Source organism: Emydura macquarii, unplaced genomic scaffold (genome assembly GCF_026122565.2).
Source record: "Emydura macquarii macquarii isolate MOO-44397 ecotype Brisbane River unplaced genomic scaffold, CSIRO-AGI_Emac_v2 contig_968, whole genome shotgun sequence".
In the NCBI taxonomy this organism is placed as follows: Eukaryota; Metazoa; Chordata; order Testudines; family Chelidae; genus Emydura; species Emydura macquarii.
Window position 1 is genome coordinate 20500433 of NW_027131105.1, and position 27752 is coordinate 20528184.

At 39.0% G+C, this 27752-nt stretch overlaps 1 protein-coding gene across 1 annotated transcript in view; it reads right to left on the reverse strand.

The window, feature by feature from the left end:
- The window catches only part of ITPR1 (inositol 1,4,5-trisphosphate receptor type 1), a 179973-nt gene that overhangs the window by 137711 nt on the left and 14510 nt on the right, over positions 1–27752 (reverse strand). Inside the window, exons 8-23 of the mRNA XM_067544403.1 lie at positions 21265–21419; positions 20070–20169; positions 19402–19562; positions 17096–17237; positions 16473–16631; positions 15686–15858; positions 15310–15429; positions 13240–13434; positions 10825–11076; positions 9449–9590; positions 8237–8390; positions 7683–7870; positions 5033–5171; positions 2647–2719; positions 1159–1324; positions 895–1065 (exon numbers count right to left, since the gene is read on the reverse strand). Coding sequence (XP_067400504.1) covers positions 895–1065; positions 1159–1324; positions 2647–2719; positions 5033–5171; positions 7683–7870; positions 8237–8390; positions 9449–9590; positions 10825–11076; positions 13240–13434; positions 15310–15429; positions 15686–15858; positions 16473–16631; positions 17096–17237; positions 19402–19562; positions 20070–20169; positions 21265–21419 — 2490 coding nt within the window. The remainder of the gene's footprint in view (positions 1–894; positions 1066–1158; positions 1325–2646; positions 2720–5032; positions 5172–7682; positions 7871–8236; positions 8391–9448; positions 9591–10824; positions 11077–13239; positions 13435–15309; positions 15430–15685; positions 15859–16472; positions 16632–17095; positions 17238–19401; positions 19563–20069; positions 20170–21264; positions 21420–27752) is intronic.

Consider the following 27752-nt stretch of genomic DNA (forward strand, 5'->3'; position numbering starts at 1 on the left):
AGACCAAAATTACAGTTGTAGGGTATGACAAGATTGAGGGTATTAAACAGTGTTTTTCTGCTAGGTCACACTAATCCCTCTGCCAAAGTACAGAGGTAGGATGTTTTTACCAACAGTAACATCCTAGACCCTCTATTTGTTGTTGCATGCTGTCTGCAATCATCCATTCCCCACAACAGAGCTCTTAATTTCTCTCTCTCCGCTAGTATTTAACTGTAATTATATTAATTCTGTAAAGCATATTTGGGTTCTATCTGTATGAAAGACAATGAGTGAGTTATTCTCACCGACCATTAACAACAACTATTCACATCCACTTGCTGCTACTCCCATCACCACCACCTGGCTGCATCTTAGAGCGCTGTTAAATGCCTGAAGTCGACAGACAGACACACACCAAGAAAGCATAACCACTTTAGGCGTAGCCAAAGCACCTAAATACGTTAGGTTTGTTGAACGTTGTGCTGTCAGTTAACTCTGAAAAGCTCAACAGCTCACAGGGGATTCTCAAAAACTTTAGTGGCAAACTAAAAATGTATTCTGGGAATTTTCACATCTTAACAGGATGCAATAGTTCGTGCGGTCAATGAGACATTTTCACAAATCTTACATTTGTTTAGTAGTTGCTCACTAATGAATGTTAGTATAAATACAGTGTCCTATTATTTAAAAGAAAAACCTTACATTACACTTGCAAAACATTTAACAGAAGTACCAAAAAAAAACACAAAATTAAACGGCTCCAAAGAGGAGCACACAGAAGCGTGCAGTATGCTCCCAAGCATGTACTTACAAGAACTACAACATGATGCTTCTCGTATATGGTGGACATTATTTACACTAATGGATATTTCAATAGTTCACATAATTGACTACCAAGATGCAAGTACTTACCTCCTTTTTCTTGTGCTCATTTTCACCCAGTGCGCCATCCACAGTCTCATCAGGACCCTGGCCTTTGTATACCCAAAGTTCTGATTTTTCCACTATCGACCTCAGTTGGTCCAAATCTTGTTTTATCTGCTTGTAGTTGTCAACATCTTGGCTGGTAACAAGCAGTTGAACCTTACATGAATGCAATCCATTAGTTGCACAGAGGTTTTAAACTTGCAATCCAGGCATGCAGAAAGGGGAAATATATGTAACAGCCACACATACCTGTTTAAAAGCTTGAAGAACTTCTTGTCTCTGACTAAAATGCCTGAATAGTAGCTGAAGTGCCCCCGACACCAGTGGAGGGTAATCGTGCATCGTTAAGTGAAGCAAAACTCTAAGGAAAGTCCTGCCGCCATGATCATCCAAATCTAATGGGGTATTCTCTTCACTGAAAAGAACAAAATGCAGAGTAAACTACCGTCTTCCCTACCTTAATAAAACAATAAAACAATTTTTTGTAGACAGGGTATTATCACAACTGCATTTTACTCCAGTTATAATTTTGCTACAGAAACCGCATAAAAACGAGAGCAATCTTGGGCTCTTATTTTCCATTGGCTTTGAACAAGTTAGGAACAACAGTGGTTTGTATAGCACTGGCCTCTGTTGGATGGAATGTCAGATCTGCTCAAGTGTTCCAGTTTATCACTGATCTGCCCTCAAGGAGACTTGAAGAGAGAATATAAGCAATATTACTAGTCATTGCTAAATGAAACACAAGGTACTGAAGTCCTGCGTGTTCTGTTCTGAATGCTCTACACATGCAATTAGTTGATCATGGCCAAAATATCAGTAGAACCAGAATTTTCACAGTCAGTCAATCTTTTACTTTGAGAAATCCCCGGTTTTTCATTTCTTTACTTTCCTAGCTGAGGAAAAGCTTTAGCTCGATGACTTCTTGGCTTTCAATACTAGAGGGCATTACTGTTAAATCGAGAGTGCTCCTTTATATTCAATGGATTTTGTACTCCATCAAGTGTACAAACTTAGGTTTTAAAAGGTGACGGGAACACTCATTCTGTTACTGGGGATGCAAAACTAAAAACCTTAAGCTTCATACTGTGGAGTACACTGGCACTTAAACTCCAAGCTATATAACAAACAGAAGAGCCTTACTGCGAGAAATCAAACCATAAGGAAGTGGGCTAGGTGGATCATATGTAGGAAACAAGCATGGTTACTTTTAGAGTCTGATAGAATTCCAGAAACTGCTACGCCTAGATGCAATTAAAATGTAAAAAACAGAAATTTAAACATTTACAGTAGAAGCTCAGAGTTACAAACACCTCAGGAGTGGAGGTTGTTTGCAACTTTGAAATGTTCGTAACTCTGAACAAAACATTATGGTTGTTCTTTCAAAAGTTTATAATTGAACATGGACTTACTACAGCTTTGAAACTTGACCATGCAGAAGAAAAATACTGCTCCCCCCCTCCCTTTTTTTCTTTGTAGTTGACATTTAACACAGTCCTGTACTATATTTGCTCTTTTTTTGTCTCTACTGCTGCCTGATTGTGTACATCCAGTTCCAAATGAGGTGTGTGGTTGACTGGTCAGTTCATAACTCTGGTGTTTAACTCTGAGGTTCTACTGTACTTCTGTTAGTGAACAATAATATTTAAAAATTCCTCTTTGGATAAGAGCATTAAGTTCCATCAGAGATATTCTGTCAAAACAAAAGTTTTCAAGCAACTATGACCACAGAACTACTAATGAAGAGATACTTTCCTTCCACCAAAGATCCCTTCAGCTTGTTCTTCAATATGTTCAAAGTCTAGGGCTCCTGAAAAGTAGAAATAGGCAGGTAAGATTATTGTGTCAGAGATACAAACTGTAGCTGTTTTGGCAGCCAAAAGACATCTTAAATAGTTAATGGTAACACAAAATGTAGCAGAGTGGACCAGTATGAACTGAAAAGGATGCTGAGAGTTGACTGATGATGTCTGAGAAATTAACATAAGGCAATACATTTCTTAATATGTTCTCTATTCACCAATTAAACTACAGATCCACTTCACACATATCCATGTTTCTTCCTCCATTACCAAATTTAGCTTATACTTTCAATAACTGCAAGGCATTGATAGGAATTCACATCTGACTTGATGGGCCACCAGCGACCCCAGCAAAAGCTCTGCACTTCCATTATTAAATGACAGCATTAAGCAACTAAGTCCTTGATGATAGGAGTCACTTTCTAACACCATCATCATCATGGATCAATAGACGCAAATGCCTTTGCCCTTCATAAGAAATGGTTTGTGTGCCAGCAGGTTAACAATAATTACAACCCCAGAAGAAGAAAAAAAAAGATGAGAGGCAAATAATGTCTGTTATATTCTTAGTAAGTTTCTCGGTTGGATGCTGCTTCCTGGGAAATAAATATTGAAGGCTTTCCCCCCCCCTATGCTGTTCCCCAATCTTACTTTTTCTGACTCAGAGTACCTGGAAGGCTCGGTAAGGTCTAGGTCCCATTGTGCTAGTCATGGTACAGACACAAAGTAATTGGCAGTCCCTGCTTTTTGGCACCAAGCCACTGAAGTAACTAGAAAATTTTGGCTAAAATCATAGTAATTGGAGGATGTCTCAATTAGAACACTCCACTGCCTGCAGAGGCTGGTCAAGTCTCATCTCAGGTAACCATTTTGTTCACACAGGGCTGGATTTATGAGGTGCTACACATTACTAACTCTCACTGAAGTCAGTAGGAGTGGAAGGAACTCTGCATCTTGAAAGATGAGCCCTTGACCTCTTACTTAAATTCTGGCCCCCAGATTTATGTTCTGCATAATAACAGGATCCTGAAATCACTCTCGATTGTGAGCAGCGGGCACAGCAAGGGGGAGATCTGCACTGATTCAACTCTAAGGGAGCTCTAAACAGCCTGACTTCAAAAGCTCAGACCTGACGCCTGTCATGCCACCTTCCAGTCCTTAGGCAAGATAGTCCAAGAGCAGGAGACACTACACAGACCCACCTTGGAGTGGAAACGAAAACATTTTTGATATTCTCTCTAAAATATTCTCCTCTTGAGATGCAGAGAAGTTACACACCTAAAACCCCTTTGACATCTAGAGAATAGAGCCTCCGGTTGATTTAAAAACATCCCATTCTCAGCACAAGAAGTCACACAGATCAAATATAAACACTTAGTTTAAGGCTATATTTACACTGGCGGTGGCAAAATCGCCACCGCCAGATCGATCTTTCATGATCGATTGAGCGGGTCTCACTGACCGCTCAATCGATGAGAGTCGACTTAAGTCCACCTCCTCAACTAGCGTATGTGAACAGTGCGCAGAAGCAGTCGACAGGAGTTACGCAAACCACTCTGCGTAGTTTGTGTAACTCCCGTCAACTGCCGCCGAATTTCTGGGTAAGTGTGAACAAGCCCTAAGTCTTCTAAAGCCCTAAGTTATTCAGATCCTGGCTACAGGATATCACCTCTCCCCCAGGTGATATCACAGCAGTAAGCAACTTCTAAGGGGCAAACGTTTTCAGCATCCTGTTTTAGTCAGAAGTGACCTGGCAGCAAAATGTTCCTGGTGAGGGGCCCTGCGTTGTGTAACTTCTTTCCTACCTTGGTCTACCAAAATTCAGATCTAGAGACCTCCAGGAAAAGCTGCAAGACTCACCTGTTTTCCTAGAAATGTGTTTTGGGAGGTGGTAGATTGGGTTGGAGGCCATTTTGCTGGGGGAGAAGGGTGTAGTCAGGTAGATTGCAGGTCATTTTAACTTTGAAAATAACAGGACAAGTCCTTGTTTGGGGCCATGATAAATCAATTTTCAAAATGCATTTTAAAGGAATTTTATAATGCTCTTAGAGATTGAGATGGGTACAATTAACACAGGCAACAAGAGGGAGTGACAACAATTCTAGTTTTTGCTCCCTGTGGAAAAATATTCAGTGTAGTTGTCACACTTTAGACCCTGACTTAACAACGTTCCTGACTTCAGTGGAAACATTCATGTGCCTAAAATCAAACGTGAGCTTGCGTACATTGCTGAATCAGGACTTCAGCCATTAACACATTCCCCACCATTTCTTTAAAAAAAACAAACGAAAACAAAAATACTTCTTTATGAAATAACTAACCTGGTACATTAGTTGGCACCTCTTGGTTACTGCTTCCAGTGGGTGATTCAGAGGTCTGAGCATTGCTTTCATCAAACTCGCGTTTAAATATACACAGTAGGCACGAGATTCTGTAATCCAACCTCACATTCAAAATAAACTGATGATTCAAAGTTTAAGAAAATGGAAATAGACATGTTATTTTAACATCACGTCTCTATACTTCTCAAGACTAACTCTGCACTGTGTGTAAACAAATATCCGAGATCCAAATATTCAGAAAACTGCAGACTTTACTATGAAGGGAGAGGAAGGCACTAAACTACCCTTTTAAAATAATCCAAAATTCAGTACTTTGGGTTTTTTTTATTTTAAAAGGTTCTAGTACAAACATAACCACATGTATAAGGTCAATTTAAAGAACCATGAATGCAAAAATATCTAATTAAGAAAGATGTAATGAGTACTTCTATGCCCCCCCATCACCACAGTATCTCTGAGTTCTTGACAATCTAATGTATTTATCTTCACAACACCCCTGTGATACATAGGCACTTAATCTAAATCCCATCAACAGCCAATGGAATTGAGACTCATAAATACAGAAATCCCTTTTGAAAATGAGATTTCGTCTCCTAAATCAGTTCTGATACTGGGCACCACATCGCTGAAATAGCTTTAAAAATCTGGGCCTAACTGACTTGCCAAAGGTCATACTGGAAGCTTAAAGCAGAGCAGGGAATTGAACCCAGCTCTTCTGAGACTCAGGATAGTGTCCTAATCATGTACCATCCTTCCCCTACAGACACGTCATAGCATTATAATAAAATATATACCGTAACAGGGTCATTGGTTAAGAGTTTAGTCAGTACTAATGGAAACTCAGGGAAACATGAACTTTGATATTCAGTTTTGCAACATTATAATGGTACTACTGGTCTCTTGGGGCAAGATGTACCACTTGAAGAATGTCTCACATCATCCCAACATAAGAAGATATATTTATTTTCACCATTAATCATGTATTTTGGCAGGGAAGAATATTGTTCCATTTGCCCCATGTTTAATAAATTCCAGTTTTAAAACCTTAAATGTACGTCCTCGCAATTGTTTAGTCATCAATAAATCTGCAAAGGCCTGGACACATTTTCCTTGATTTTTCCCTTCCCCTTTTTACAGTTTATACTTTAGGGAAAAGTAAGTGATAAACAAAGGACAAAAATCTCTCCTTTTACCTTTTGGAATGTTTTAAACCCTCCATCACTTGATAAAATTATTCTCTAAAAAAGAAAACCCCACCTTTTAAAAATTAGCTCCCATAAATTAATAGACTAGTTTTGAGTCTGGACATCTAAACTGTCTATCCCAAGATTTGAATTACAAGTAATCTACTTTCCGGGATAATCATATATTTTATTGAAGAATCCTATTCAATTTTTATTAAATTTAACTCAGTTTATAATTTCCCTGTTCTGACAAACAGCATCTTTCTGATCACGTCCGATAGATTACTCTGCTTTAACAATTCTTGCAAAATTGGTGTCAAATTTTGCCATCCATGTTTTTCAATCATGTTGTCTAAAGTAACAAAAGAATCTACCACTGAACACCCCATTCCAACCCATAAAAATATTTATTTTTAATCAGCTTTATAAATTGTGGTGCAGTGGGATAAAATGAAACAAGCCTTCTACATACACTGTTTGTTTCTTGCATATAAGCACAAAACTAGTCCTTCACCTAGCTGCACAGATGACCACCAGCAGCACAAGCAAACTCAGCAAAAACTCTTTATGTGTGGCTTTACTGCTGTTTGGCCTACTTTTACCCAGTAGAGGTTACCAGCAGCATTTAGGCCTATGTGAGTTAGACTGTAAAATCACCGCCGTGGGGGGGATGATGATGATGGTCTCCTTTCTGTCTGTAAAGGGCATTTGCTCACTTTTGGAGCGTTACCATTGCCACATTATGCCTGGGGAAGGGAGGCTAAAATCAACTAAACCAACGTCATCAGTGGCTTATAATCAAGAGTGTTAAGAAAATATAGTGACCATCCCAGAGTCAGACATAAAGCGGGAAGGGGGAAGGGATGTGTGCAAAGAATATTAGGGTAAAGAAGATGGATTAACTTCAGTGTATTTTACTTTGTATTCAGGACATTTCCTCTGTTGTAGAGTTACCAAACTAAGGCAATATACCTAATCACCCACAAGAAGTCACCCCAGAAAATTAGAAGAAGTTGCTTGACGAGGCAGGCCAGGGCAATATAAACTATTCTCTTGAGGCAGCCCAGCCCTTTAAAAAATTAGTAACGGATAAATATCATGATAAGTGTCTGAGTACCTGCTGTGCCAGAAAGACAGTTTCTAAAGATAAAAAGTTCCATCATATTATTTCAACTGCGACTCACCCGTGTGCACAATTGGCAACTACCATCCAGAAAATAATCTCTGCCAGAGTGGTGTACAAAAAGTGTTTCACAGAAATAACTGTTTGCCTCTGCAACACCTCCTGAACATGAGAAGAATATCCAGGCAGCAATGGACTGAAAGGGACCATCTCCTTCTAAGTACTCCCTAACACCTAGTTAAAATGTAGTGTCCAACATAAGCACCACAAGACAGGATTTGGGACCCCACCTAGCTTTTCTATTCCATTGCATCTCTACTACCTGAAGTATTTCGATGATTTTCAGCTTGGTGTCCATTACCAGGATATCTTCTTTCTCTGGTTCACTCTGTTTGACATTACCCTCAGGAGCAGTAGCAAGTGGAGTAATAGGCAAGAATCCACCACCTCTGAGTACAACCTGGGTCATCAGCTCTCCAACCCCATGAATTGATCTCATCACGTTGCTCCCTTCAGAGAGGCAGGTAAAAAAAAAAAAACCAAGATGAATAAGATGGTGCATTCAAAGTGCAGTCCAGAGGATAAGCGACCTTTCACATCTCAGGAAGAAACAAACTGTCTTAATACAAAATAAGGGGAATATTTTCAAAGACACAAAAGGCAGTTTAGCATCTAACCTCCTTTCGTGCCTTTGGAAATCTTCCCCTTAAACTAGCCTCCCAATGACTGCTGAGCTTTTAGAGGCAATCACCATGAATTCCATGGATAAAAGGGAAAATGTTGATGCCCATTTCATGTACTCAGATAAAATGAGTGTGGCCAAAGAATCCTCCACTCCCACTCAGGAGCTCCCCATATCATTTTTTTCAGTCTTACCTTTACTTTCTTCTCCTTTTGCCATTTTCGTAATGGGGAAGATAGTAGCAATATGCACGCAGTCTAATATAGCCAGGAGGATTTTGGTTAGTCTTAAGAGGTCACAGAAGTTGTAGAAACCAAAATATATCAGATTTCTGGCTAAATTCACAACCTATTAAAAACAAAAACATTGATCAACATCCTTTTTTGCCACAAAAACTCTGTTTCTTGACTTTTAGTTGCAGGTAAGACCTTAATAGGCGATTTGTCTGATTCACTCTTTATAAGCAAATTCCATTATATTTTATAGTTCTTTATTCTACTCATCAAAATAAGTTTGTTACTCATCTACAGGTATATTTTAATGCTTAGGATTGCAATACCTACTGATCGCTCTTCTATACCAAAAAGTACAATCATATTTGTTGAAGCGTGGCAGCAAATAAGGATAAGTCAAGCCCCCAAAAGTTATATAAATGCACATTTTAAACAACAGTTATTACATCAATTGGTAACCAATAAAACAGACTCTCACAAGAAAGGAAGTGTTTTCAGAAGAACAGATATGCTAGTCAAATCCTTCATGTTGACAAGAACTAGAATTTCCCCACTAGACCCAAAAATATACTGTTTCTTGAACTATGCAAATAATCTGTACCCAATAACTTCTATGCCTAAAGTAGCCTCTTTTTCTACAAGTAGGAAGTGAATCCCTCAAATGTATTTGTTATTCAGAAGTACTTAACGATTTTTCTTTAGCTATAGATTATTTGTGAAACGTTGCCCTATGTATTCGTGACATGTTATTCAAGTGGTTTGTTGTAATTAGTAAGGTAAATTATCTTATTGATATTCTACTGCTCTCTTCCTGGATGAGTGTGCAACCATTTCTGGAACAAAGACCTGTGCATGCAAACAAAGTTCGGGTTCATACATTTGTGCCAGTAAAATCTGATCTTACAAAGGAGGCACAAAAGTGAACACAGCTGCCGCAAATTATTTAAAAAATACAAGTGAGTATTAAACCCACATTAGCACCTGTTCTTGCAAACAGTTACTGACTTCAACAGATTGCTTACATGAGTAAGGATTACTCACAAGGAGCAGGGATTTGCTGAAGTTTAGTACTCACATGGCACCGCCTCCAATTCACTTTATATTAAAGGCAAAATTGCAACATTGTTTTACTTTAGAAGCACAGATTAAAAAAAATTAAAATGACATCATTACCTCAAAAGTGAGTTTGTTTTTCTCTTTATCAGAGAAAGGGAACCTCTGGCACACCACATCTCTTAAATACTCCTCCACAAATTCCATGGTTTGTGCAAATCTCTCCTTAATTTCATCTTTGGAAGTTCCACTGCTGTCATAGCTGAAGGGGAAAACATTAAACATGACAGATTGCTTTTTAATCCAAGTTTGTCAAGATCTAAATAAGGTTAAAGCTGTTAAACAATGCATCCCAAACCAAGGAGACAAGAGGCTGAGACCATAATTTCCTGGCTTTTGCTGCTTTGTCCCCTATGCTTACTTTGCACTCATTTTAAAAACAGGTGAAAAAGCAAGTTTTGTACCAATAAAAAGAAAGGAAGGGAGGGGACGGGGGGACATGTTTCTAATGGAAATGGTGACAAGTGACGTACAACAGCAAGAGTGCAGATGTGACCATGAAGCGCTAACTCTGGACACAAACTGGATTTTTTCTGTAAGTAAAAACATTCAAACTATTTTACATTTTAAAAACATTACACATTCTAGATTGGTTTTTGAACAAAAACCCACAATTAGGAATATGGGTGGGAGTGGAATTTTTTTTTAAATTTATGCATTATTGGAAATAGTCTTCCTGGCTGGAGCATTTATTTTTCCCTTTTAAATCTGAAGATGCTCTATTGGAATTCCTTCAGAAAATCAAACTAAGGGGAGGAAAGTTTAATAATGAAGTAGTGCAACGAAGCAGTAAAGATTTAGAGACCCCAACTGAACAGAACGTAAACTGCTTATTCCCTGTGACTGGAAAAACTAATAAAAATCAAGTTAGTGTTGATCTTTTAAAATAATATATTGCTAGGAACATCTGAACACAATAGTATTTTTTTAAATTATTTGTATTACAATAGTAACTAACTAGAGGCCATAACTAAGAGATCAGAATCCCCCTGTGCTGGTCCAAAAGGTCCTGTACCCTGCCTGAAGAGCTTACAAACTGATTAGACAAGGTGTGAGGGGAAACAAATATTTTTAAATGACTTTTCCAGGTCCCACAGCATGTTATTAGTAAAGCCAGGAATAGAACAGATCTCTCAAATACCAGTCCAGTGCACTATCCACTGGACCATATTGCTTCCAAGGGAAGAGAAAATGCAGCAACCACACAAAACAACTGAGCTTTTCTATTGAAGGAAGTTCTTCTTCAGCAAGTGTCTCCATCGAGATATTTTAACAAGGCTTCAGTACCAGCAATAGGCTAGCAAGATAACACCAGTAAAAAGATAGGGTTATTTTAAAGTAGCAAAGATGACTTCTTAGCTTTGGGTGTGTTAGTTTTTAAGGTAAGAAATTATTTAAATTTCCTTTTCTTTTACTCCTCTCCATCAAATACTTACTCATCAATAGCAATTTCAGAAGGTATCTCAGACCACAGGCGAGCATACTTCACTGGTGTTACTTGTTCTTGGGGATCACGGTCGACATGCATGTGCAGCATCAGCCGGCAGAAGGATGCTCTCAGATCATATGGCAAGTTTTCGTCAGACATACAACGAAGAATGAGATCCACATCCAACTGGCCAGATATTTCATTTATGGCCAAGTACTGTCGATCAAGGCACATCCTAGCAAAAAGATTCAGCTGGTACCTGTCAGAGAAGAAACTTACACCTTAGTTTCCAGAAGTCAATATAAGGAAAGCACCCAAATATGACAATAGTGTTTAGCAATTAATGTTTTTCTTTAAAAAGAAATGTCACCGCTATTAATAAATGGGTATAGGATGCTCTAAAAATAGAACGAATCATTTTCCAACACAAATAAAAGTAACATAATTGGCATGCTAGGGTCAGGACAACAGCTTTCCGAAAGTCACCTAGTTTCTTAACAGTGTCGTATATTTTGAAGAGTTAAGCAGCACTCTGTTTTTCTTTCCTAATGAAAGACTGCCGCATTCTAGTCATTTTAGAAGCTGGCGCACTTCTCATTAGCAGCTCTTGAGCTACTCTTGATTGCTTAGGCAATGGAGTCAATGAGAGTATTAAACTGATTGAAGTTGGACATGTGCTTAAGTATCCTGAACTGAGGCATCAATCGCCACACCAATTAGTCACAGGTAGATAGAACAACTGAGTTCATGTACCATATTTTTCTGCTCCCAAAAGATCTAGCCAACAGGAACATAACAGGCACCTAGCACTGAAATTAATGAACATACAACAGACTCTCATAATTAACCTTTAGTTGTTGGATTGCAATAAAGCACACGTCCAACATGCAGAGTCAGAGGCCTCGTCTACACAGCCACACTGGGTCAACGGGAGATACGCATTCTATAGTACCTGGCTTGTGAATCTCCCGTCGACTGACTTACGCTCCCTTACCGTGGCATCTTTACTGTGCTGCACCAAAAAGAAATGCCCTCCAGTCGATGCAGCATTACTCTTTTCAAGGAGGTGGAGTTACTGCATCAAATGGAAAGCACTTGAGGGATCGACTGAGTGGGTCTCCACTGGCTGCTCACTCGATCCCGGTGTGTCGATCCATGGAGCCCGACACAGTGGAATCAGTGTAGACATACCCTGAACGTTTATATAGTCATTGTCGATTTTAACTCTGCAGGTGGTTTTTCAATAAAGACAAGGCATTTAATTGAATCTTACGCCTTTAAATTCTAGTCCATGGAATTTCTTCTTACTGAATTGCTTCCTACTCTCCATTATATATACACATTGGTTTGTTATTGGAAGGTTAGATGAAATTCTTGTTAAGAACATTGAGACTATTCTTTTGGGGGAAAACCTCAAAAGAATCACATGGACTTTGCAAACATAAGAAGGAGAAAAAAGTTGTAACAGGTCCACTTTGGGCCAGAAACTCCTAAGCAGCCCAAATCTGAAACACCCTTTTTTAATCCCTTTTAGCAAGTTTACCAGATGAACTATTTAAAATTTTTAAACACAATATGCAAGACAAAAGTGATAAGTAGTTAGAAAGGAATTCTGGTGGTACTTTTTGCACCACAATAGCCAATAGTCTGTCAAAAGATTCTCAAAAATTTATAACCCAGACACAGGAATTTGGTCTGAGATGGAACTTGGAATTACAATGCGCCAAGAAACTGCTGTCTAGCCAACTCCTCTGGAAGCACTGCCTCATATTGGAAACATAGCTTAATAGTGCAAAGAAGCTCTATATTCATCACCCCAAACTTCTCGTGGGGCTTTTGCAGTTCATACAGTGTCCCGGTGAGAACTTCAGGACATCTGCTCAGACTGGGGCTCACAAATAAAAAAGCTCTAAAAGTGATATAGAATTGTAGTGGCATCTGAGAGAAACAGCTGTTTGCAGGCTACAACCTTTTCCTGTCCTCTGAGTGCTGGCTCACCTTCCTTTCAACAACCCTATTACAGCTTGGATTTTAAGAGCTAAGGTTAAGATCCTCATGAAGAAAATCAAACTATTGTGGACAAAGTCAGACTCATGAGCATCTCTGGAGGAGACTCACACAGATGTATGCTATCTTGCATACAAATGGTCCCCGACTCCTAAGCACATTGAACCCCACTTATTCTTTATTTACACTTACATTTAGTCATTGTGCTCATTCTGATTACTTGACTTCTATCTTACATCAATCACAACTCTTGCTTCTAGTGAATTTACCCATTTTACTTCTTTTTCTATTGCATATTGAGTCCGGTGTTCTAAGTCGTTATTTGGAACTAATTAACTGGTTATATACTGAAAAGGCCTTCACCCATACAATTCTTGTTACTCTGTCAAAACCAACTACTGCGCACAGTGTTGACCTGTAATAGCTGAGTATATCCCGATCTTCCTTCTGCCCTTCCTTAGCATCCTGAGCCAACTCTCTGACACTCTTACTGCGGATTTCCTTGTTGCTGTCTCGCCAGAAGAGCCAAACTTCTTCCTCATCTTCTCCAACCTCCAATGTGTTTTCTCCACTTGATACCTCTTCAAACTCAAACCGAGAGAGAACCAACCTGGCAGAATGAAAAGGATTAGACTACAAAATACTGCAGTCCATGAGATCTTAAAATATTTTGTTTTAGGACAACTGCTTAGCTGTGCTGGGGCATAGTAACAGCGATCTGCACGGTCACTTGGGAGACTTGCATTCATGGTACTATTCAGTTTTCTTTCTCAGCATGGCCACACAAAAAAATCCCGTTCAGCTAGGTAAAATAGACAAAGTATTTCTTTATACTACATGATGACCTTAGGTGTTCAGATACAGATACTATTGTTAGGAGCAGGATATTAAAACGTAGTTAAAGCTAATCTCTGAATATCCAATGTGAACAATAATCCTCAGAGGACAGATGATATTTTTAATTGGTTCTAAAGGGAATTTAATTTTGTGGATGTAATTCCAGTCTGGCCAACTATATGGCTGAAAAAACAAGAAGATCTCCTAGGGCAAGATTAATTAACATCCAAAAATACATCTATATAGGAAGCACTGATTCAAACAACACCTAGGAAGATATTATCAATAAATTTATGTATTCATCCAAGCCCTTTGATCTGAGCAAGTAAACTTTGATCTATTCAATATCCTACAAATGCAAAATGGAACAGAACTTCATTTGCTTTGGGTGTCAGAAACAATTAGTTAAAAGAATGACCTCCTATCTAAAATGGCAATCAGAGCCCTTAGCATCTGGCCAAAAGAAGGGTAACGAACTACCTGAACAAGGGCCATAAATTAAACAGATGAGATAGAAGGTAGAATGATCAGCAAGAGACCCTGAAACCTGGCAGAGTTCTGGTAGAGAGAGAGAGAGAAACAAACGTTAAGATACAAGATTTTTTAATCTTGCCAAACCTGGAAACAGTACCTGGAAGGTTTCTCCTGTTTACCCAGGTTTTATTTATTACTTAGCAAAGACACATTTTATTCTTCTTTGAATATTAACCTTCTCTCAATTCCATATGCTAAATAAACCCAGCTTTATTGAAGCTAATTGAAATTTGCTGACTGTTACGGAAGCACATGCATTGTCTGGTGTTCCCAAGAAATAAAAATTGAAATTTTGACCCAAGACGTGTAATGGGATACTATAGAAATACCAGCTGTTGCATTGCTGTGGGCATGAGAGCTGGCTGAAAATTGTTCATCAAAATGATTCTTTCCACAAAACTGAAATTTCCTGTGAGAAAATTTCATTTTTGGCCAAACTCCCCCCCGCCAAAAAACCCTGATTTTCTGTGAGGAAAATCAAAATGACTACTCTCCACCTGACAGGCTCTCATTAATTTCACGTTCCCTATGTGAAATGGCAAAAGCTTTCCTGGAGGACTTCCCAAGCTGATGCTCTTCCTCTCTGCCACCTGGAGAAGTGAATGGGGGAAGACGGGGAGCTGTATGTCTGGGTTCTCTGCCTGTCCACATCCTGGAGCTGCAACAGGGGGCAGGCTCTCGTCCTGTCTGGCTCCTAGAGCTGCAACTGGAGAGCTAACAGTCAGGGTGGAAGGCTTTTGTTAATGTTATTAATTTCACAAATGAGAGCTTTCTGGGAAGAAGTTAAAAAGAGCAGGGAGGCATCTTAGATGTTGCTAAGATTAAAAGGGTTCAAGATTTAAAACAAGTTACATAAGACTGAAGCTTCTCTCAGTGTCATTAGGCTGCCTGACTAAAATGTTAAGTATCTGAAAGAGGTCTAGGGTACACAGGGCTGAGAAGCCAGGTGGCAGTCATTCTGCTGCCTCCAACATTCATCTATCATGAATGGCCCTAACACATTCTAAGCTTGGTATTCTCTATAGTCCAGTGGAGAGGTTTTCACTCTCCTTAGAAGGATCCACTTTCCTTAAAGGCCAAGCTAGAAAGCGATTTATAAGAAGTCTCAGCTTACTTAGTCTCAATGAGTATGTCTGCATTGGCTGGATTCAACACAGCTTTACAAATCAGTTCCTGTGTCACTGGAATAGACTTGTTCATGGAAACACACAAATCTGAGAGATAATCCAAAAACCTATTGGGAAATAAAAAGACAGAGCACATTAAATCCCTGTCAAGGTCCTTCAGTTGAATCATTCTACATTTATAAAGAGAAAAACATTTGGAAAACAAAGTTACACTGCAAAGTAAGTGAGTCCATTGCCTTGGTGGAATGTCATGGTCAGTCTCAGAGGAAGAGTGGATTAACCATGCTTCCTGAACACAGAAACAAGTTACAGATGATGAATAAGAGAAAAAGGTAACTATGTCCTAATACCAATCCGTCTCACCTGGGCTCCCTGTTTTTCCTCACAAGACTAACAAAGGTATCAATCTCAGCAGCCGTAATGTGCTTCTCCAGCAGTTTGCGATTGTTATGAAGCAATGCTGTAATAGTGTCCTCTGCCAAAACGTCATAACCAATTTGTTTCTGCATGAAGCCAAACTGCTTGGCTATGTATTCCTGAGAAAGAAGAGGGAGAAGGTATTCTCAGCTCACTTGAAATTTAAAGGAAAAAATAGTTAGCTGATTATATCAGAATTCTAAAGGAATAGCATGGTTAGGTTCTATTGTTCCTATTATTTAGGACCACACTGATAAACAGGGAAAAAACACTAACGTAAAACAGCAATGCACAGCTTTTATGTCTCTGCAACTACTGGGAAGAACACATGCCCAGCCCTATCTCCTTTCCTCTGCTCAAACTCACAGAACATAGATAAGATTTTAAAACAGGTTGATGGTATGGTAAAAGTTGTAGAATGTATTAAAGTCTCAATATGCTTTCAAAATTTAAATTGAAGAACAAAGAAACCCTCAATCTTCCCCTGGATTAGACAGAGTTCATGACAATTTAACAATTAATCACAAGTTCCTGTAAGTAATGACACTACTTAAACTGTATCAAATCTTTGATGAAGTGACAGGCTGCCAGCTAGTACAAAACCAAGCACTCTCTCTCTCTCTCTCTCTCTCTCTCTCTCACACTCGCCGCCCCCCCCCCCCCAGTTTAGTTTTGGAAGATTTTGAGAAGACACACCACCAACCTTTTAGACAGGTTCTAACACATAACTAACCTGATTCTTTCTGTAATCTTGCTGTGAGTGCCTCAGCACCCTGTAGCAGAGCCGGCAAATATGTCTGAAAGGAGCATGACGCTGGTCCCCAAGTTCCTCCAGCCTCAACATTGGCCCATCTCCACAGTCCATAAATGGTGCTTGCAACAGCTTGAAAATCTACACAGTTATTTTAGAAAACAAAGATTGAGAAGTGCTATCTAAGCTTAATGAAGGTGAGTGGGTGTACCTACACACCCCACACCCCGCCTTGCTGCCACTTTATGGCCTCTTTCTTGTCAGAATCAGAGCATAATTTTAATCTTGCCACACACTATAACAGCCACATGTCAGTTTTGAAGGCAATCAATCAGTTTCTCTCACATGAACTTCCATAAAGCTTCCTATAGCTGCTCATTCTGGACAAAGGAGCAGTCTCTGAAGAGGATGCTGCTGATCACTTATGTCCAACCTTTTATCCCTTGGTTCTGCCTCTTGTGGTATCTTCCAGCAATGGGACACCCAGAGTTACACTCTGACCCACACTGCCAGGAGATTGCTGAAAGTTAGTGAGGCATGAGTTGCCTTATCCCAACTAAACTTGTACTGTTCTGTATTCTGAGCACCTATAAAAACCATCCTACCTGCTTTAGGATATTTTGTTCTCTCATCAGCTTTTGCCGCTCACGGTTTGGTTTAGAAAATACCACTTCAAGCACATCTTGCCCAGAATTAGTTCCACCGGTAACAAAGTAAACCAAATCCTCCAGCAGCTTGGTAACAGACCTATATAAAAACCAAAAGTGTCAACTCAGAATAGTTACCGTCAGCTGTAAAAAGAATCAACAAAAAGACTGTAGTAATTCAAATGTTGTGTTAAGAAAGCTTAACCAGGAGCTAACCCAGAGGTAAGGTAGGAACTCATGGGAGTGGAACAACAGCCAACTGAAAACTAATTTTCTTAGTTATTGTAGATTTATTGTTAAATTTCCACTTCTGTAATGTGGCTATGCCATATTTTTAGAACCCCATGCACCAGCTACCGTGTTATTGTACAGCCAAATAATCAGATAGAGAGCTTCTTAATTCAAATAGAGGCCTACATTTTTGAAGCGTAAGATCCTTAGTTCTATGTACCAGGTTGCATGCATTCATTGCATGTAGTCACAAATTCTACGGACACTGCCAGAGAATTTACAAGAAGTCATGTGTTCAACCCTCATAGTCAAGTTTGATTAAATATCCCTACATTCATTTTCCAGATTGCTTCAATATAGGCAAGCTATGGGCAATTCCTCCCAACCTCACAATGAACACAGATTCATAGACTTTAAAGGCCAGAAGGGACCATCATGATCATCTAGTCTGGCCCCCTGCACATTGCAGGCCATAGAACCTCACCCACTCACCCTCTGGCTGACTCACTGATGCGGATTTCACAACCTGGAAGCCTATTCCAGAGCTTAACTAACCCTTACAGTTAGAAAGGGTTTTTAATATCTAACCTAAATCTCCCTTGCTGCAGTTTAAATCCATTACTTCTTGTCCTACCTTCAGTCAACATGAAGAACAGTCAGTTGATCACTGTTCTCTTTATAACAGCCTTTAACTTATTTGAAGACTTATCAAGTTTCCCCTCAGTCTTCTTTTCTCAAGACTAAACCTGCCCAGTTTTTTTAAACCTTTCTAAGTCACGTTTTCTAAACCTTTTATCATTTTTGTTGCTCTCTTCTAGACTTTCTCCAATTTATCTATATCTTTCCTGAAGTGTGGTGCCCAGAATTGGTCACAGTAATCCAGCTGAGATCTCACTAGGACTGAGTCAAACAAAACAATTACCTCCAATGTCTTACACACGACACTCCGTTAATAAGCCCCAGAAGGATATTAACCCTTTTTTTTTTGGCAACTATATCACATTGTTGACTCATTCAATTTACAACTCAATATAACCCTCAAATCCTTTTTAGCAGTACAGCCATCTAAGCCAGTTATTCCCCATTTTGTAGTTGTACATTTGACTCTTCCTTCCTAAATGAAGCACTTTGCACTTGTCTTTCATGAATTTCATTTTGTTGAATTCAGACCAGTTCTCCAATTTGTCAAGATCATTTTGAATTCTTCTCCTGTTCTCCAAAGTGCTTGAAACCCCTCCCAGCTTGGTGTCATCTGCAAATGTTATAGGCATACTATCCACTCCATTACCCAACTCATGAATGACAATACTGAAAAGCATGAGACTCAGGACTGAACCCCACGGGACAGTTTTCAGGGTATAATGAACAGTGATGGATGGAGTCCACTGCTTTCCGTATATAGGTTTTTGGCCTATGTGATCCTTGCTGTGCCTGGATTCGCTAGTGATGCTCCCCATAAGTCTATATTCATTCCCTCTGTGAAGGCATGTGGGGAAAAGCAGAGTTTGTAAAAAGCCGGTATGTAATTAGTAGTTGATAACTACTCTTTGAGCATGGTCTTTCAACCAGCTGTGAAGCCACCTTATAGTAATTTCAACTAGACTATATCACCGTATCTATCTACTTATGAGAATGTCATGTGTCAAAAGACTTATTAAAATCAAGATATATCCTATCTCCTGCTTCCCTCTATCCACTAGGCCAGTAACCCTTTCCAACAAGGAAATGAGGCTGGTTTGGTAGGATTTGTCCTTGACATATCTATGCTAGCTATTCCTTATAACCCCATTAACCTCCAGGGACTTACTACGTGATTTTTAATAATTTGTTCTGCTATCTTTCCAGTTATCGAAGTTAGGCTGACTGGTCTATAATTCCCTGAGTCCTCTTTGTTCTTTCAAACACAAGGGTGGGGGAGAAAATAATCCCTATTCTGAAGTGAGTTTACCAAAGATTTACTTTGAAGGAAAACAGTCACTGAGTAAAAGAAGCAGCCCTATCTCTGCAAGAGACTTGCTTCCTGAGTCCCTTACCTTCTTTCATTCTGGGTTATCGTTCCCTTTTCTAGCTTGCCAGCAATGGAACCCAACACCTTGCTTGCATCGTTTGCAAAGTCCAAGTCCCGAACTTCTGCAGGAGAAACTGGTACTATAGCAAAAGCTTCTTTGTCCTCTTTTACTGGAGAGGTACCAATCTAAAACCCAAGGTAATTTTAGTATCACACTAAAAAAAAAAGGGGCAAAGCAGCAGTAAAGTAACTCAGTAAGATTAAGATACATAAGAAACCAGAGTCCTAACCATAGTTGAGACTAGAAAGAGCAGTATGAAATTTTTGATAGAACATCAAGTTTAAGGACAAAACACTTCAGTGCAATCTATAGTTCTCCAATTCTCAAGACTTTTGCAGTCTCAAATCAGATGAGATCACAAAAACATTGCCACAAACACCCAAAAGACATGCTGCTCTTGATAATTACATAAGAAGAACCTGAAAAACCCAGTGATTCTGCTAATGTTAGTGCTTAATTTTTTCATTACAACACTCTGCACAGCTAGTCTTCATTAATATTGCATTGTTCGTTGTTATTTGACTAACCTAGCAGAACAATAAGCCTCATGGGCTCGAAATTTTTAATATCGCAAGTACTTTTATGAAAGAACAGAAGACAAAGGATGTATGTGTTAAAATTACAGGACTTACTTTAAGCATCACAGGTTTTTCTTCTTCTTTATCAATTGGGATATTGGTGCTATGAACCCAGGTGTTAGTACACAGGTGTCTAAGCCTGACATAGGAATTCCTGCAACAGAGTAACAGGTGCAACGGTGAGACAGTTTCCAAGACCTGTACTTGACCAGTAAACCTAGGTTTGTACAAATTCCAAGTCATTGGCAGGAATAAGCAATAGGAGAGATTGTTTTCTGCTATAAACAATATGTCCCATACCTAGATAAAGCTTTTCAAAGTAGCAAAGGTTCAACTCTTCAGTTTTAGGTTAAAGCTATAGTTTTTTCTATATTGTGAACTGAACTCCAAAGTGCAAGTTTTTAAGGTCTACTTGTCTGTACAACCGATGATCATCATGGAATAATTTTATCAATAGGGTTGGCTTCGGTATCCTTATGGTTTCCTCTAGACCTAAGCTTTGCATTTACCACACACAGTACAATGTAAGGAAGTGATTACAAAGGAAGTATTAGCCATCGCATATTTGGACCTGCACAACTGCTGAAAGCCAAAGAAGACGCTCACTGAAAGGAACTCGGTTTAGTTTAATAAACGGGGCATGTGGAGTTCATTGTTATCCAGGTCAAATCAATCAAATCAGTTTAGACACAATGCAAATTATTTTTTAAAACAAGTACTTTGCATGTTCCAAAGACCATACAATGTGTCTTCACTAAGTTTGTAATGCATGTAGTGAATAAATGGTGCCGTTAAAATGTTTGATTAGTAGAAAATAACACTGTTGTGCATGAGCAGCAATATGCAGAATATACACACCTAACCGCTTAGCAATATGGATAATGTGTGAACATGAACTCAGGAGACCCGGATTCTGTCCCTGGCTCTGACACTGGCCAGATGTGGGACCTTGAGCAAGTCACTGCAGCTCTGTGCCTCAGTTTCCCCAGCCATAAAAGGGATAATGATATTGCTATCCCCTTTATAGACTGCTTGGAGATGTGCTGCTGAGGTGTATACAACTGCTAGATATTATTATTACCTTAATTAACTTATAAGAGAAACAAACCGTGAGAAATTGTACTGTTATCTTAAAAATAAACGCTACAGTACATCTGTCTTTCAACAGTTAGTGGTTCAATATTCAACTCAAACTGGGTACTATTGTAAGCCTGTAAGAAATGAGAACTTGTTGTACTTATCATCATACCTCGGGACAAGGCTATCTCCACCTCGCAAAGTGGTGGGGTCCAGCTCAAAAATAGAGGAGATATCATTTCCTTCAGGTACAGAGACCAAAGAGTAAGCCATCTTCTCCTGAGCATTATGCAAACCTCTTCTGGATGCATCCTGGTCAGGATCCGTCTATGGAGAGAATCCAATCAAATGAAGTCAGAAATGCTATCCCAAGAACTGTCAGATCAGCGTGAAAAGCCAAGCATTATATAAACGTGTTTCATAATTTATGCACACAAATATCAGCCACTCCAGTGCTGGTACTGACAGAAGCTCCAGCTGTGCTTTAGGGCAGAAATAAAACTGACAATTAGCTGCTTTTGCCAAACATTTCTTCACTTTGTCTGCTGTTGGTAACCTTTGAGCATCTCTGGATTATAATGTTATAATTCCTAAGTAACACTGTGTTTATGTCTTTTTACATTAAGTGCCAGAAAATACACTCAAATTGCCAAGACATTCACCTCACAATGCACTGAAAACTCAGACGAGCTTCAGACTCAGCTGCAGATGATCCATGTCTCGCAAGATTCCCACCCTAGAGACTGCTGGTGAAAGGTTCCAGAAGTCTACTTGACAAGTCACAACTATAACCTTAAATAAATACATTGTAAGCAGCAAAAAATGACAGCTGGCAATTCTATTTCCCAGTCATGTTGTCAGTATCAACAGTATCTAACAGATTCCAACAGCAGAAATGGAATTATAGTTGTCAGTCACTGACGAAAAAATGAAAGGTAACCAAGAAGTTAGCTAGCTAGTAGTTTTCACCTCAGTTCTTGGCATTTATGCTTGCATATTCAAATGTGTCCAGCACACAACAAAAGACAAGGCAACAATATCTACTGGCATAATACTGCATGTTGACCAGGTTAATGCTTGTATTAATGAATTCAGCTTTATTAATAAATTTACAAGTGAAATCCCCAACATTTGCTAAATGAACAAGAACTTGAATGACTACAGTAAAAAACAGCAAAGTCAGAAAAACAGAAGCTCAAGAGGGAAGGGGAGGGGAAAGGAAAAGCTGTGGTTCACTCTTCTTCCTCCAAGATCTTTCCTGGGGACACCAGCAGGAATCATTTGTCAACAAGGTAAAGATCAAGACTTTCAAAACACATGTGCCCATATTTAAACACTGATATCTGAGGCCTGATTTTTAAAACATCTGAGTAACCTGCATCTACTATGAACTTCAGTGGAAATGTTGGGATCTCAGTATCAGTGAATGTCAAGCCACTTAGTAAGGAATCTCGATACTGATTTAGGAGCCTAAACTTAAAAGCATCTATTTTTGAAAGTTTTAGCTTGAAGAGTTGAAAGAGCTAAGACTGTACAAAAGCTATATAATGCTTATGGTGTCAGATACGTATTTCAGGATATTCAGTGATGATCACATTTGTTGCAAGCAAGAATTTGGCTGCAAAGTGGAGATGTTTACAGTTTAGATTTGTCCTCCAGTAATAGGATGGTAAATATATGGAACAGACATACAAACTGGTTATTCACATTTAAAAAACCATGTAGCTATGTACTCCGTCTGTTTATTATTATCTGTTATTAATATTCATCAGTTCAGATGCCATCTACTAGACACTTTTACTGAATTCTCAAAACCTTCAGTTGTCTTCACCAAACCTCTTGATCATCTCCAAAGATGATAGAGGCTGAAACTTCAAACCATTAATTACTTCTAACACTTGAGTCAATAAACTAGCCAATTGAAAAGATTATGGCAAAACTACAAACCAGGGAGCTGCAAACAACAGGGAGAGATATCTTAGATAAGAATATTATATCCATGCAGAACTGAAGTTTCAGCTACAAAACCATGTATCAATTTTGCAATCAATGGGTGCCTTATATTGAAGGGTGCAATTTGGGACATATTATTCATGCTCATTCAAATCAAGCCTCTCAACTGATAATTAATTGAGGAATAAGAAAAAAAAGCCAGGGCAGATACTGTGCATAGAAACTTACCGTCTTCAGAATGATTCAGGCTTGAATAAAATCATTGTACCCAAGTAAGATTAGGTTGCCAACAGCATCTCTAAGTTACAGAAATTTAAACTATATTTGTATGTCAGAGAGATTGTGCGTATATGACGTTTGTTTATGGTCTATTTTCGCCACCTGGTGGTGAAGAGGTATAACCAGAAAACCAGAAACGACAGATTTTACTCCAAGATTCCATCAACACCTGAGCTCATTTTGGAGTAAGGGTACTGTGTATAACGAGAGTGGTAAAAATGAAAGCTTTTGCTGACCAAGAGGTACTAGCAACCAAATAAAAGATCATTAGTATTTTCCTGAAAAGTTAAAATATAGGTTATTTTTCACTATTCAGAATATATACTAAACATACAGTATTAGCATGAAGTCAGCATTTGCTACAAAGTGATGCAGGAAAATGAGTTAAAACAGGAAATAACTGAAGTAACTTTTGAGTATCCGGTGGCAAATCTTGGCCTTTTAATAGCTACCACTTTAGATCAACTTCATATGTAGACAAGGTGACAAGCCAAACTAATACTCCTAAAAAGAAAGCTTGAGCTTTTCTCACTTCCATGCATCAAGAAACACTTCGCCAAGGATACAAATGTTTCTTCCTTATTTCTAAATAAAGCCATTTTTCCCTTCTGATAAAATTAAAAAGATCGTAGAGCAGTTTTTAAGCTAAGGGCTGGGGGAAAGCTGACAGGTGTAGAGGAGCACCTGGTTCAGGCAAAGAGATCCCTTATCTCCCTAACGGAGAGTCTCTGTATCTAGTAAAGAGGAGACAATGGAAAATATGGCAGACAGCTACAAAGTGACAAAGTGCTTATATACAAATGCTAGACGTCTAAATACTAAGATGGATGAACTTGAGTGCCTCGTATTAAATGAGGATATTGATATAATAGGCATCACAGAAACTTGGTGGAATGAGGATAATCAATGGGACACCTAATACCAGGGTACAAAAATATATCGGAAGGAGAGAATAGGTCGTACTGGTGGGGGAGTGGCACTATATATAAAAGAAAGTGTAGCGCCAAATGAAGTAATTACCTTAAATGAACCAAACTGTACCACGGAATCTCTATTGATAGTAATTCCATGCTTGAACAATAAGAATATAGCAGTGGCGATATACTACTGACCACCTGACCAGAATGGTGATAGTGACTGTGAAATGCTCAGGGAGATTAGAGAAGTTATAAAAATAAACAACTCAATAAATAATGAGGGGATTTCAACTATCCCCACATTGACTGGCACATGACACCTCGGATGGGATGCAGAGATAAAGTTTCTTGACACCTTAAATGACTGCTTCTTGGAGCAGCTAGCCCTAAAACCCACAAGAGGAGAGGCAGTTCTTGATTTAGTCCTAAGTGGAGCACAGGATCTAGCCCAAGAGGTGAATATAGCTGAACCGCTTGGTAATATTGACCATAACATAATACAATTTAACATCCCTAGGGGGTGGGGGGAAGACGCCAAAGCAGCCCACAATAGTAGCATTGAATTTCAGAAAGAACTACACAAAAATGAGGAAGCTAGTTAAACATTAAAAGTTCCAGTGCCAAAAGCTAAATCCCTGCACACTGCACGGAAACTTTTTAAAGATACCATAATAGAGGCTCAATTTAAATGTATACCCAAATGTATACCACTGTGGCTAAACAACAAAGTAAAAAAAGCACTTAGAGGCAAAACAGGCATCCTTTAAAAAATGGAAATTAAATCCTCTTGAGGAAAATAGAAAGTGTAAAAATATAATGAGGAAGGCCAAAAAAGAATTTGAAGAACAACTAGTCAAAAGACTTAAACAGTAACAGCAAAACATTTATTAAGTACATCAGAAGCAGGAAGCCTGCTAAACCACCAGTGGGGCCACTGGACGATTGAGATGCTAAATGAGCACTCAAGGCCATTGTGGAAAAACTAAATGAATTCTTTGCATCAGTCTTCATGGCTGAGGATGTGAGGGAGATTCCCAAACCTGAGCTATTCTTTTTAAGTGACAGATATGCAGAACTGTCCCAGATTGAGGGGTCATTAGAGGAGGTTTTGGAACAAACTGACAAATTGAACAGTAATAAGTCACCAGGATCAGATGGTATTCACCCAAGGGATCTGAAGGAACTCAGATGTGAAATTGCAGAACTGTGATATGTAACCTATCATTTAATCAGCTTCTGTACCAGATGACTGGAGGATAGTTAATGTGACGCCAAATTTTTTAAAAAGGCTTCAGAGGCTATCCTAGCAATTACAGGCCAGTAAGCCTAACTTCAGTACTAGGCAAATTGGTTGAAACTATAGTAAAGAAAAGAACAACTAGACACATAGATGAACATGATTTGTTGGGGAAGAGTCAACATGGTTTTGAAATCATGCCTCACCAATCTACTAGAATTCTTTGAGAAGGTCAACAAGCATGTGGACAAGGGTGATCCAGTGGATATAGTGAACTTAGATTTTCAGAAAGCCTTTGACAAGGTCCCTCACCAGAGGCTCTTATGCAAAGTAAGCATTCATGGGAAAAGAGGGAAGGTCCTCTCCTGGTCAGTAACTGGTTAAAAAATAGGAAACAAAGGGTAGGAATAAAAGGTCAGTTTTCAGAATGGAGAGAGGTAAATAGTGGTGTCCCCCATGGTCTACTAGAATTACTACTTTTCAACATATTCATAAATGATCTGGAAAAAGAGGTAAATAGTGAAGTGGCAAAATCTGCAGATGATACAAAACTACTTAAGATAATTAAGTCCAAAGCAGACTGAGAAGAGTTAAAAAGGATCTCACAAAACTGGGTGACTGGGCAACAAAATGGCAGATGAAATTCAATGTTGATAAACGTAAAGTAATGCACATTGGAAAGCATAATCCCAACTACATATATAAAATAATGGAGGTCTATATTAGTGGTTTCCGCTCAAGAAAAATCTTGGAGTCATTGTGGATAGCTCTCTGAAAACAGCCATTCAATGTGCAGCATCAGACAAAAAGTTAACGGAACGTTGGAAATTATTAGGAAAGGGATAGATAAGAAGACAGAAAACATCATATTGCCTCTTTATAAATTTGTGGTACATCTATATCTTGAATACTCTGTGCAGATCTGGTCACCCCATCTCAAAAAAGATATATTGGAATTTGAAAAGGTACAGAAAAGGGCAACAAAAAAAGATTAGGGGTATGGAACAGCTTCCACATAAGGAGAGATTAATAAGAGTGGGACTTTTCAGCTTGGAAAAGAGATGATTAAGGGAAGATATGATAGAGGTCTATAAAATGATGACTGGTGTGGAGAAAGTAAATTAGGAAGGGTTATTTACTCCTTCTCATGACACAAAAACTAAGGTGTCATCAAATCAAATTAACAAGCAGCAGGTTTAAAATGAACAAAAGGAAGTATTTTTTCCCACAACACAGTCAACCTGTGGAACTCTTTTGACAAAGGATGTTGTGAAGGCCAAGACTGTGGGCTTGTTAACACTTACCTGGAAATTCGGCGGTAGTCGACCGGAGTTACGCAACCCACGCAGAGTAGTTTGTTTAACTCCTGTCGACTGCTTCTGCGCGCTGTTCACATTGCGCTGAGCCGATGGGAACAGCCTTCCCGTTGGCTCAGCGCTACGTTAGTTGAGGGGGTGGACTTATTCAGTCGATTCCCTCATCGATTCATCAGGTCTCACTGACCGCTCAATCGATCATGAAAGATCAATCTGGCTGCAGCGAATTTGCCGCTGCCGCCAGTGTAAACATAGCCTGTAACAGGGTTAAAATAACTACTTAAATTCATGGAGGATAGGTCCATCAATGACTATTAGCCAGGATGTGCAGGGATGCAAAAATCATGCTCTGAAGTGTCTCTCAGCGTCTGTCAAACAGATGCTAGAATGGGCGACAGAGGATGGATCAGTTGATGATTACCTCTTTCTCTTCATTCCCTCTGAAAGCACCCAGTATTGACCATTGTCAGAAGACAGGATACTAGGCTATATGGAACATTGATCTGACCCAGTTTGTCCATTCTTATATCCTTATGCAGGATACTGATCAGGAAATAGAGGTTATGGCATCATAAACCTACAATCTCATCCAAATGAAAGATATAATCCACAATAGCAAGTGCTGTTCTAATTGTATCTGCCATCACCAATAACGTTTTGATTTGGAAATACAATGGCTGTACAGTATGCCTGCTTCCCTGTTCACATCAAGGAGGCGGCTTCTGATAACTTACACTCTATAATCTAAATCAAAATGACATCTTGAGTAAGCGTGCAGTAACCCCACAACATTTACTGAAAAGAATATCACAATCACTTTTACTGGTAATTCCAAACAATGACATCAAAACTGCTCACTGGCTGGCCACATTGCTCGTTTTACAGCTTCATTATTTATCATGGTTTTCCTTGCAAATTTAACATACGAATAATTGTTCCTTAGAGATAACCTGGTTTA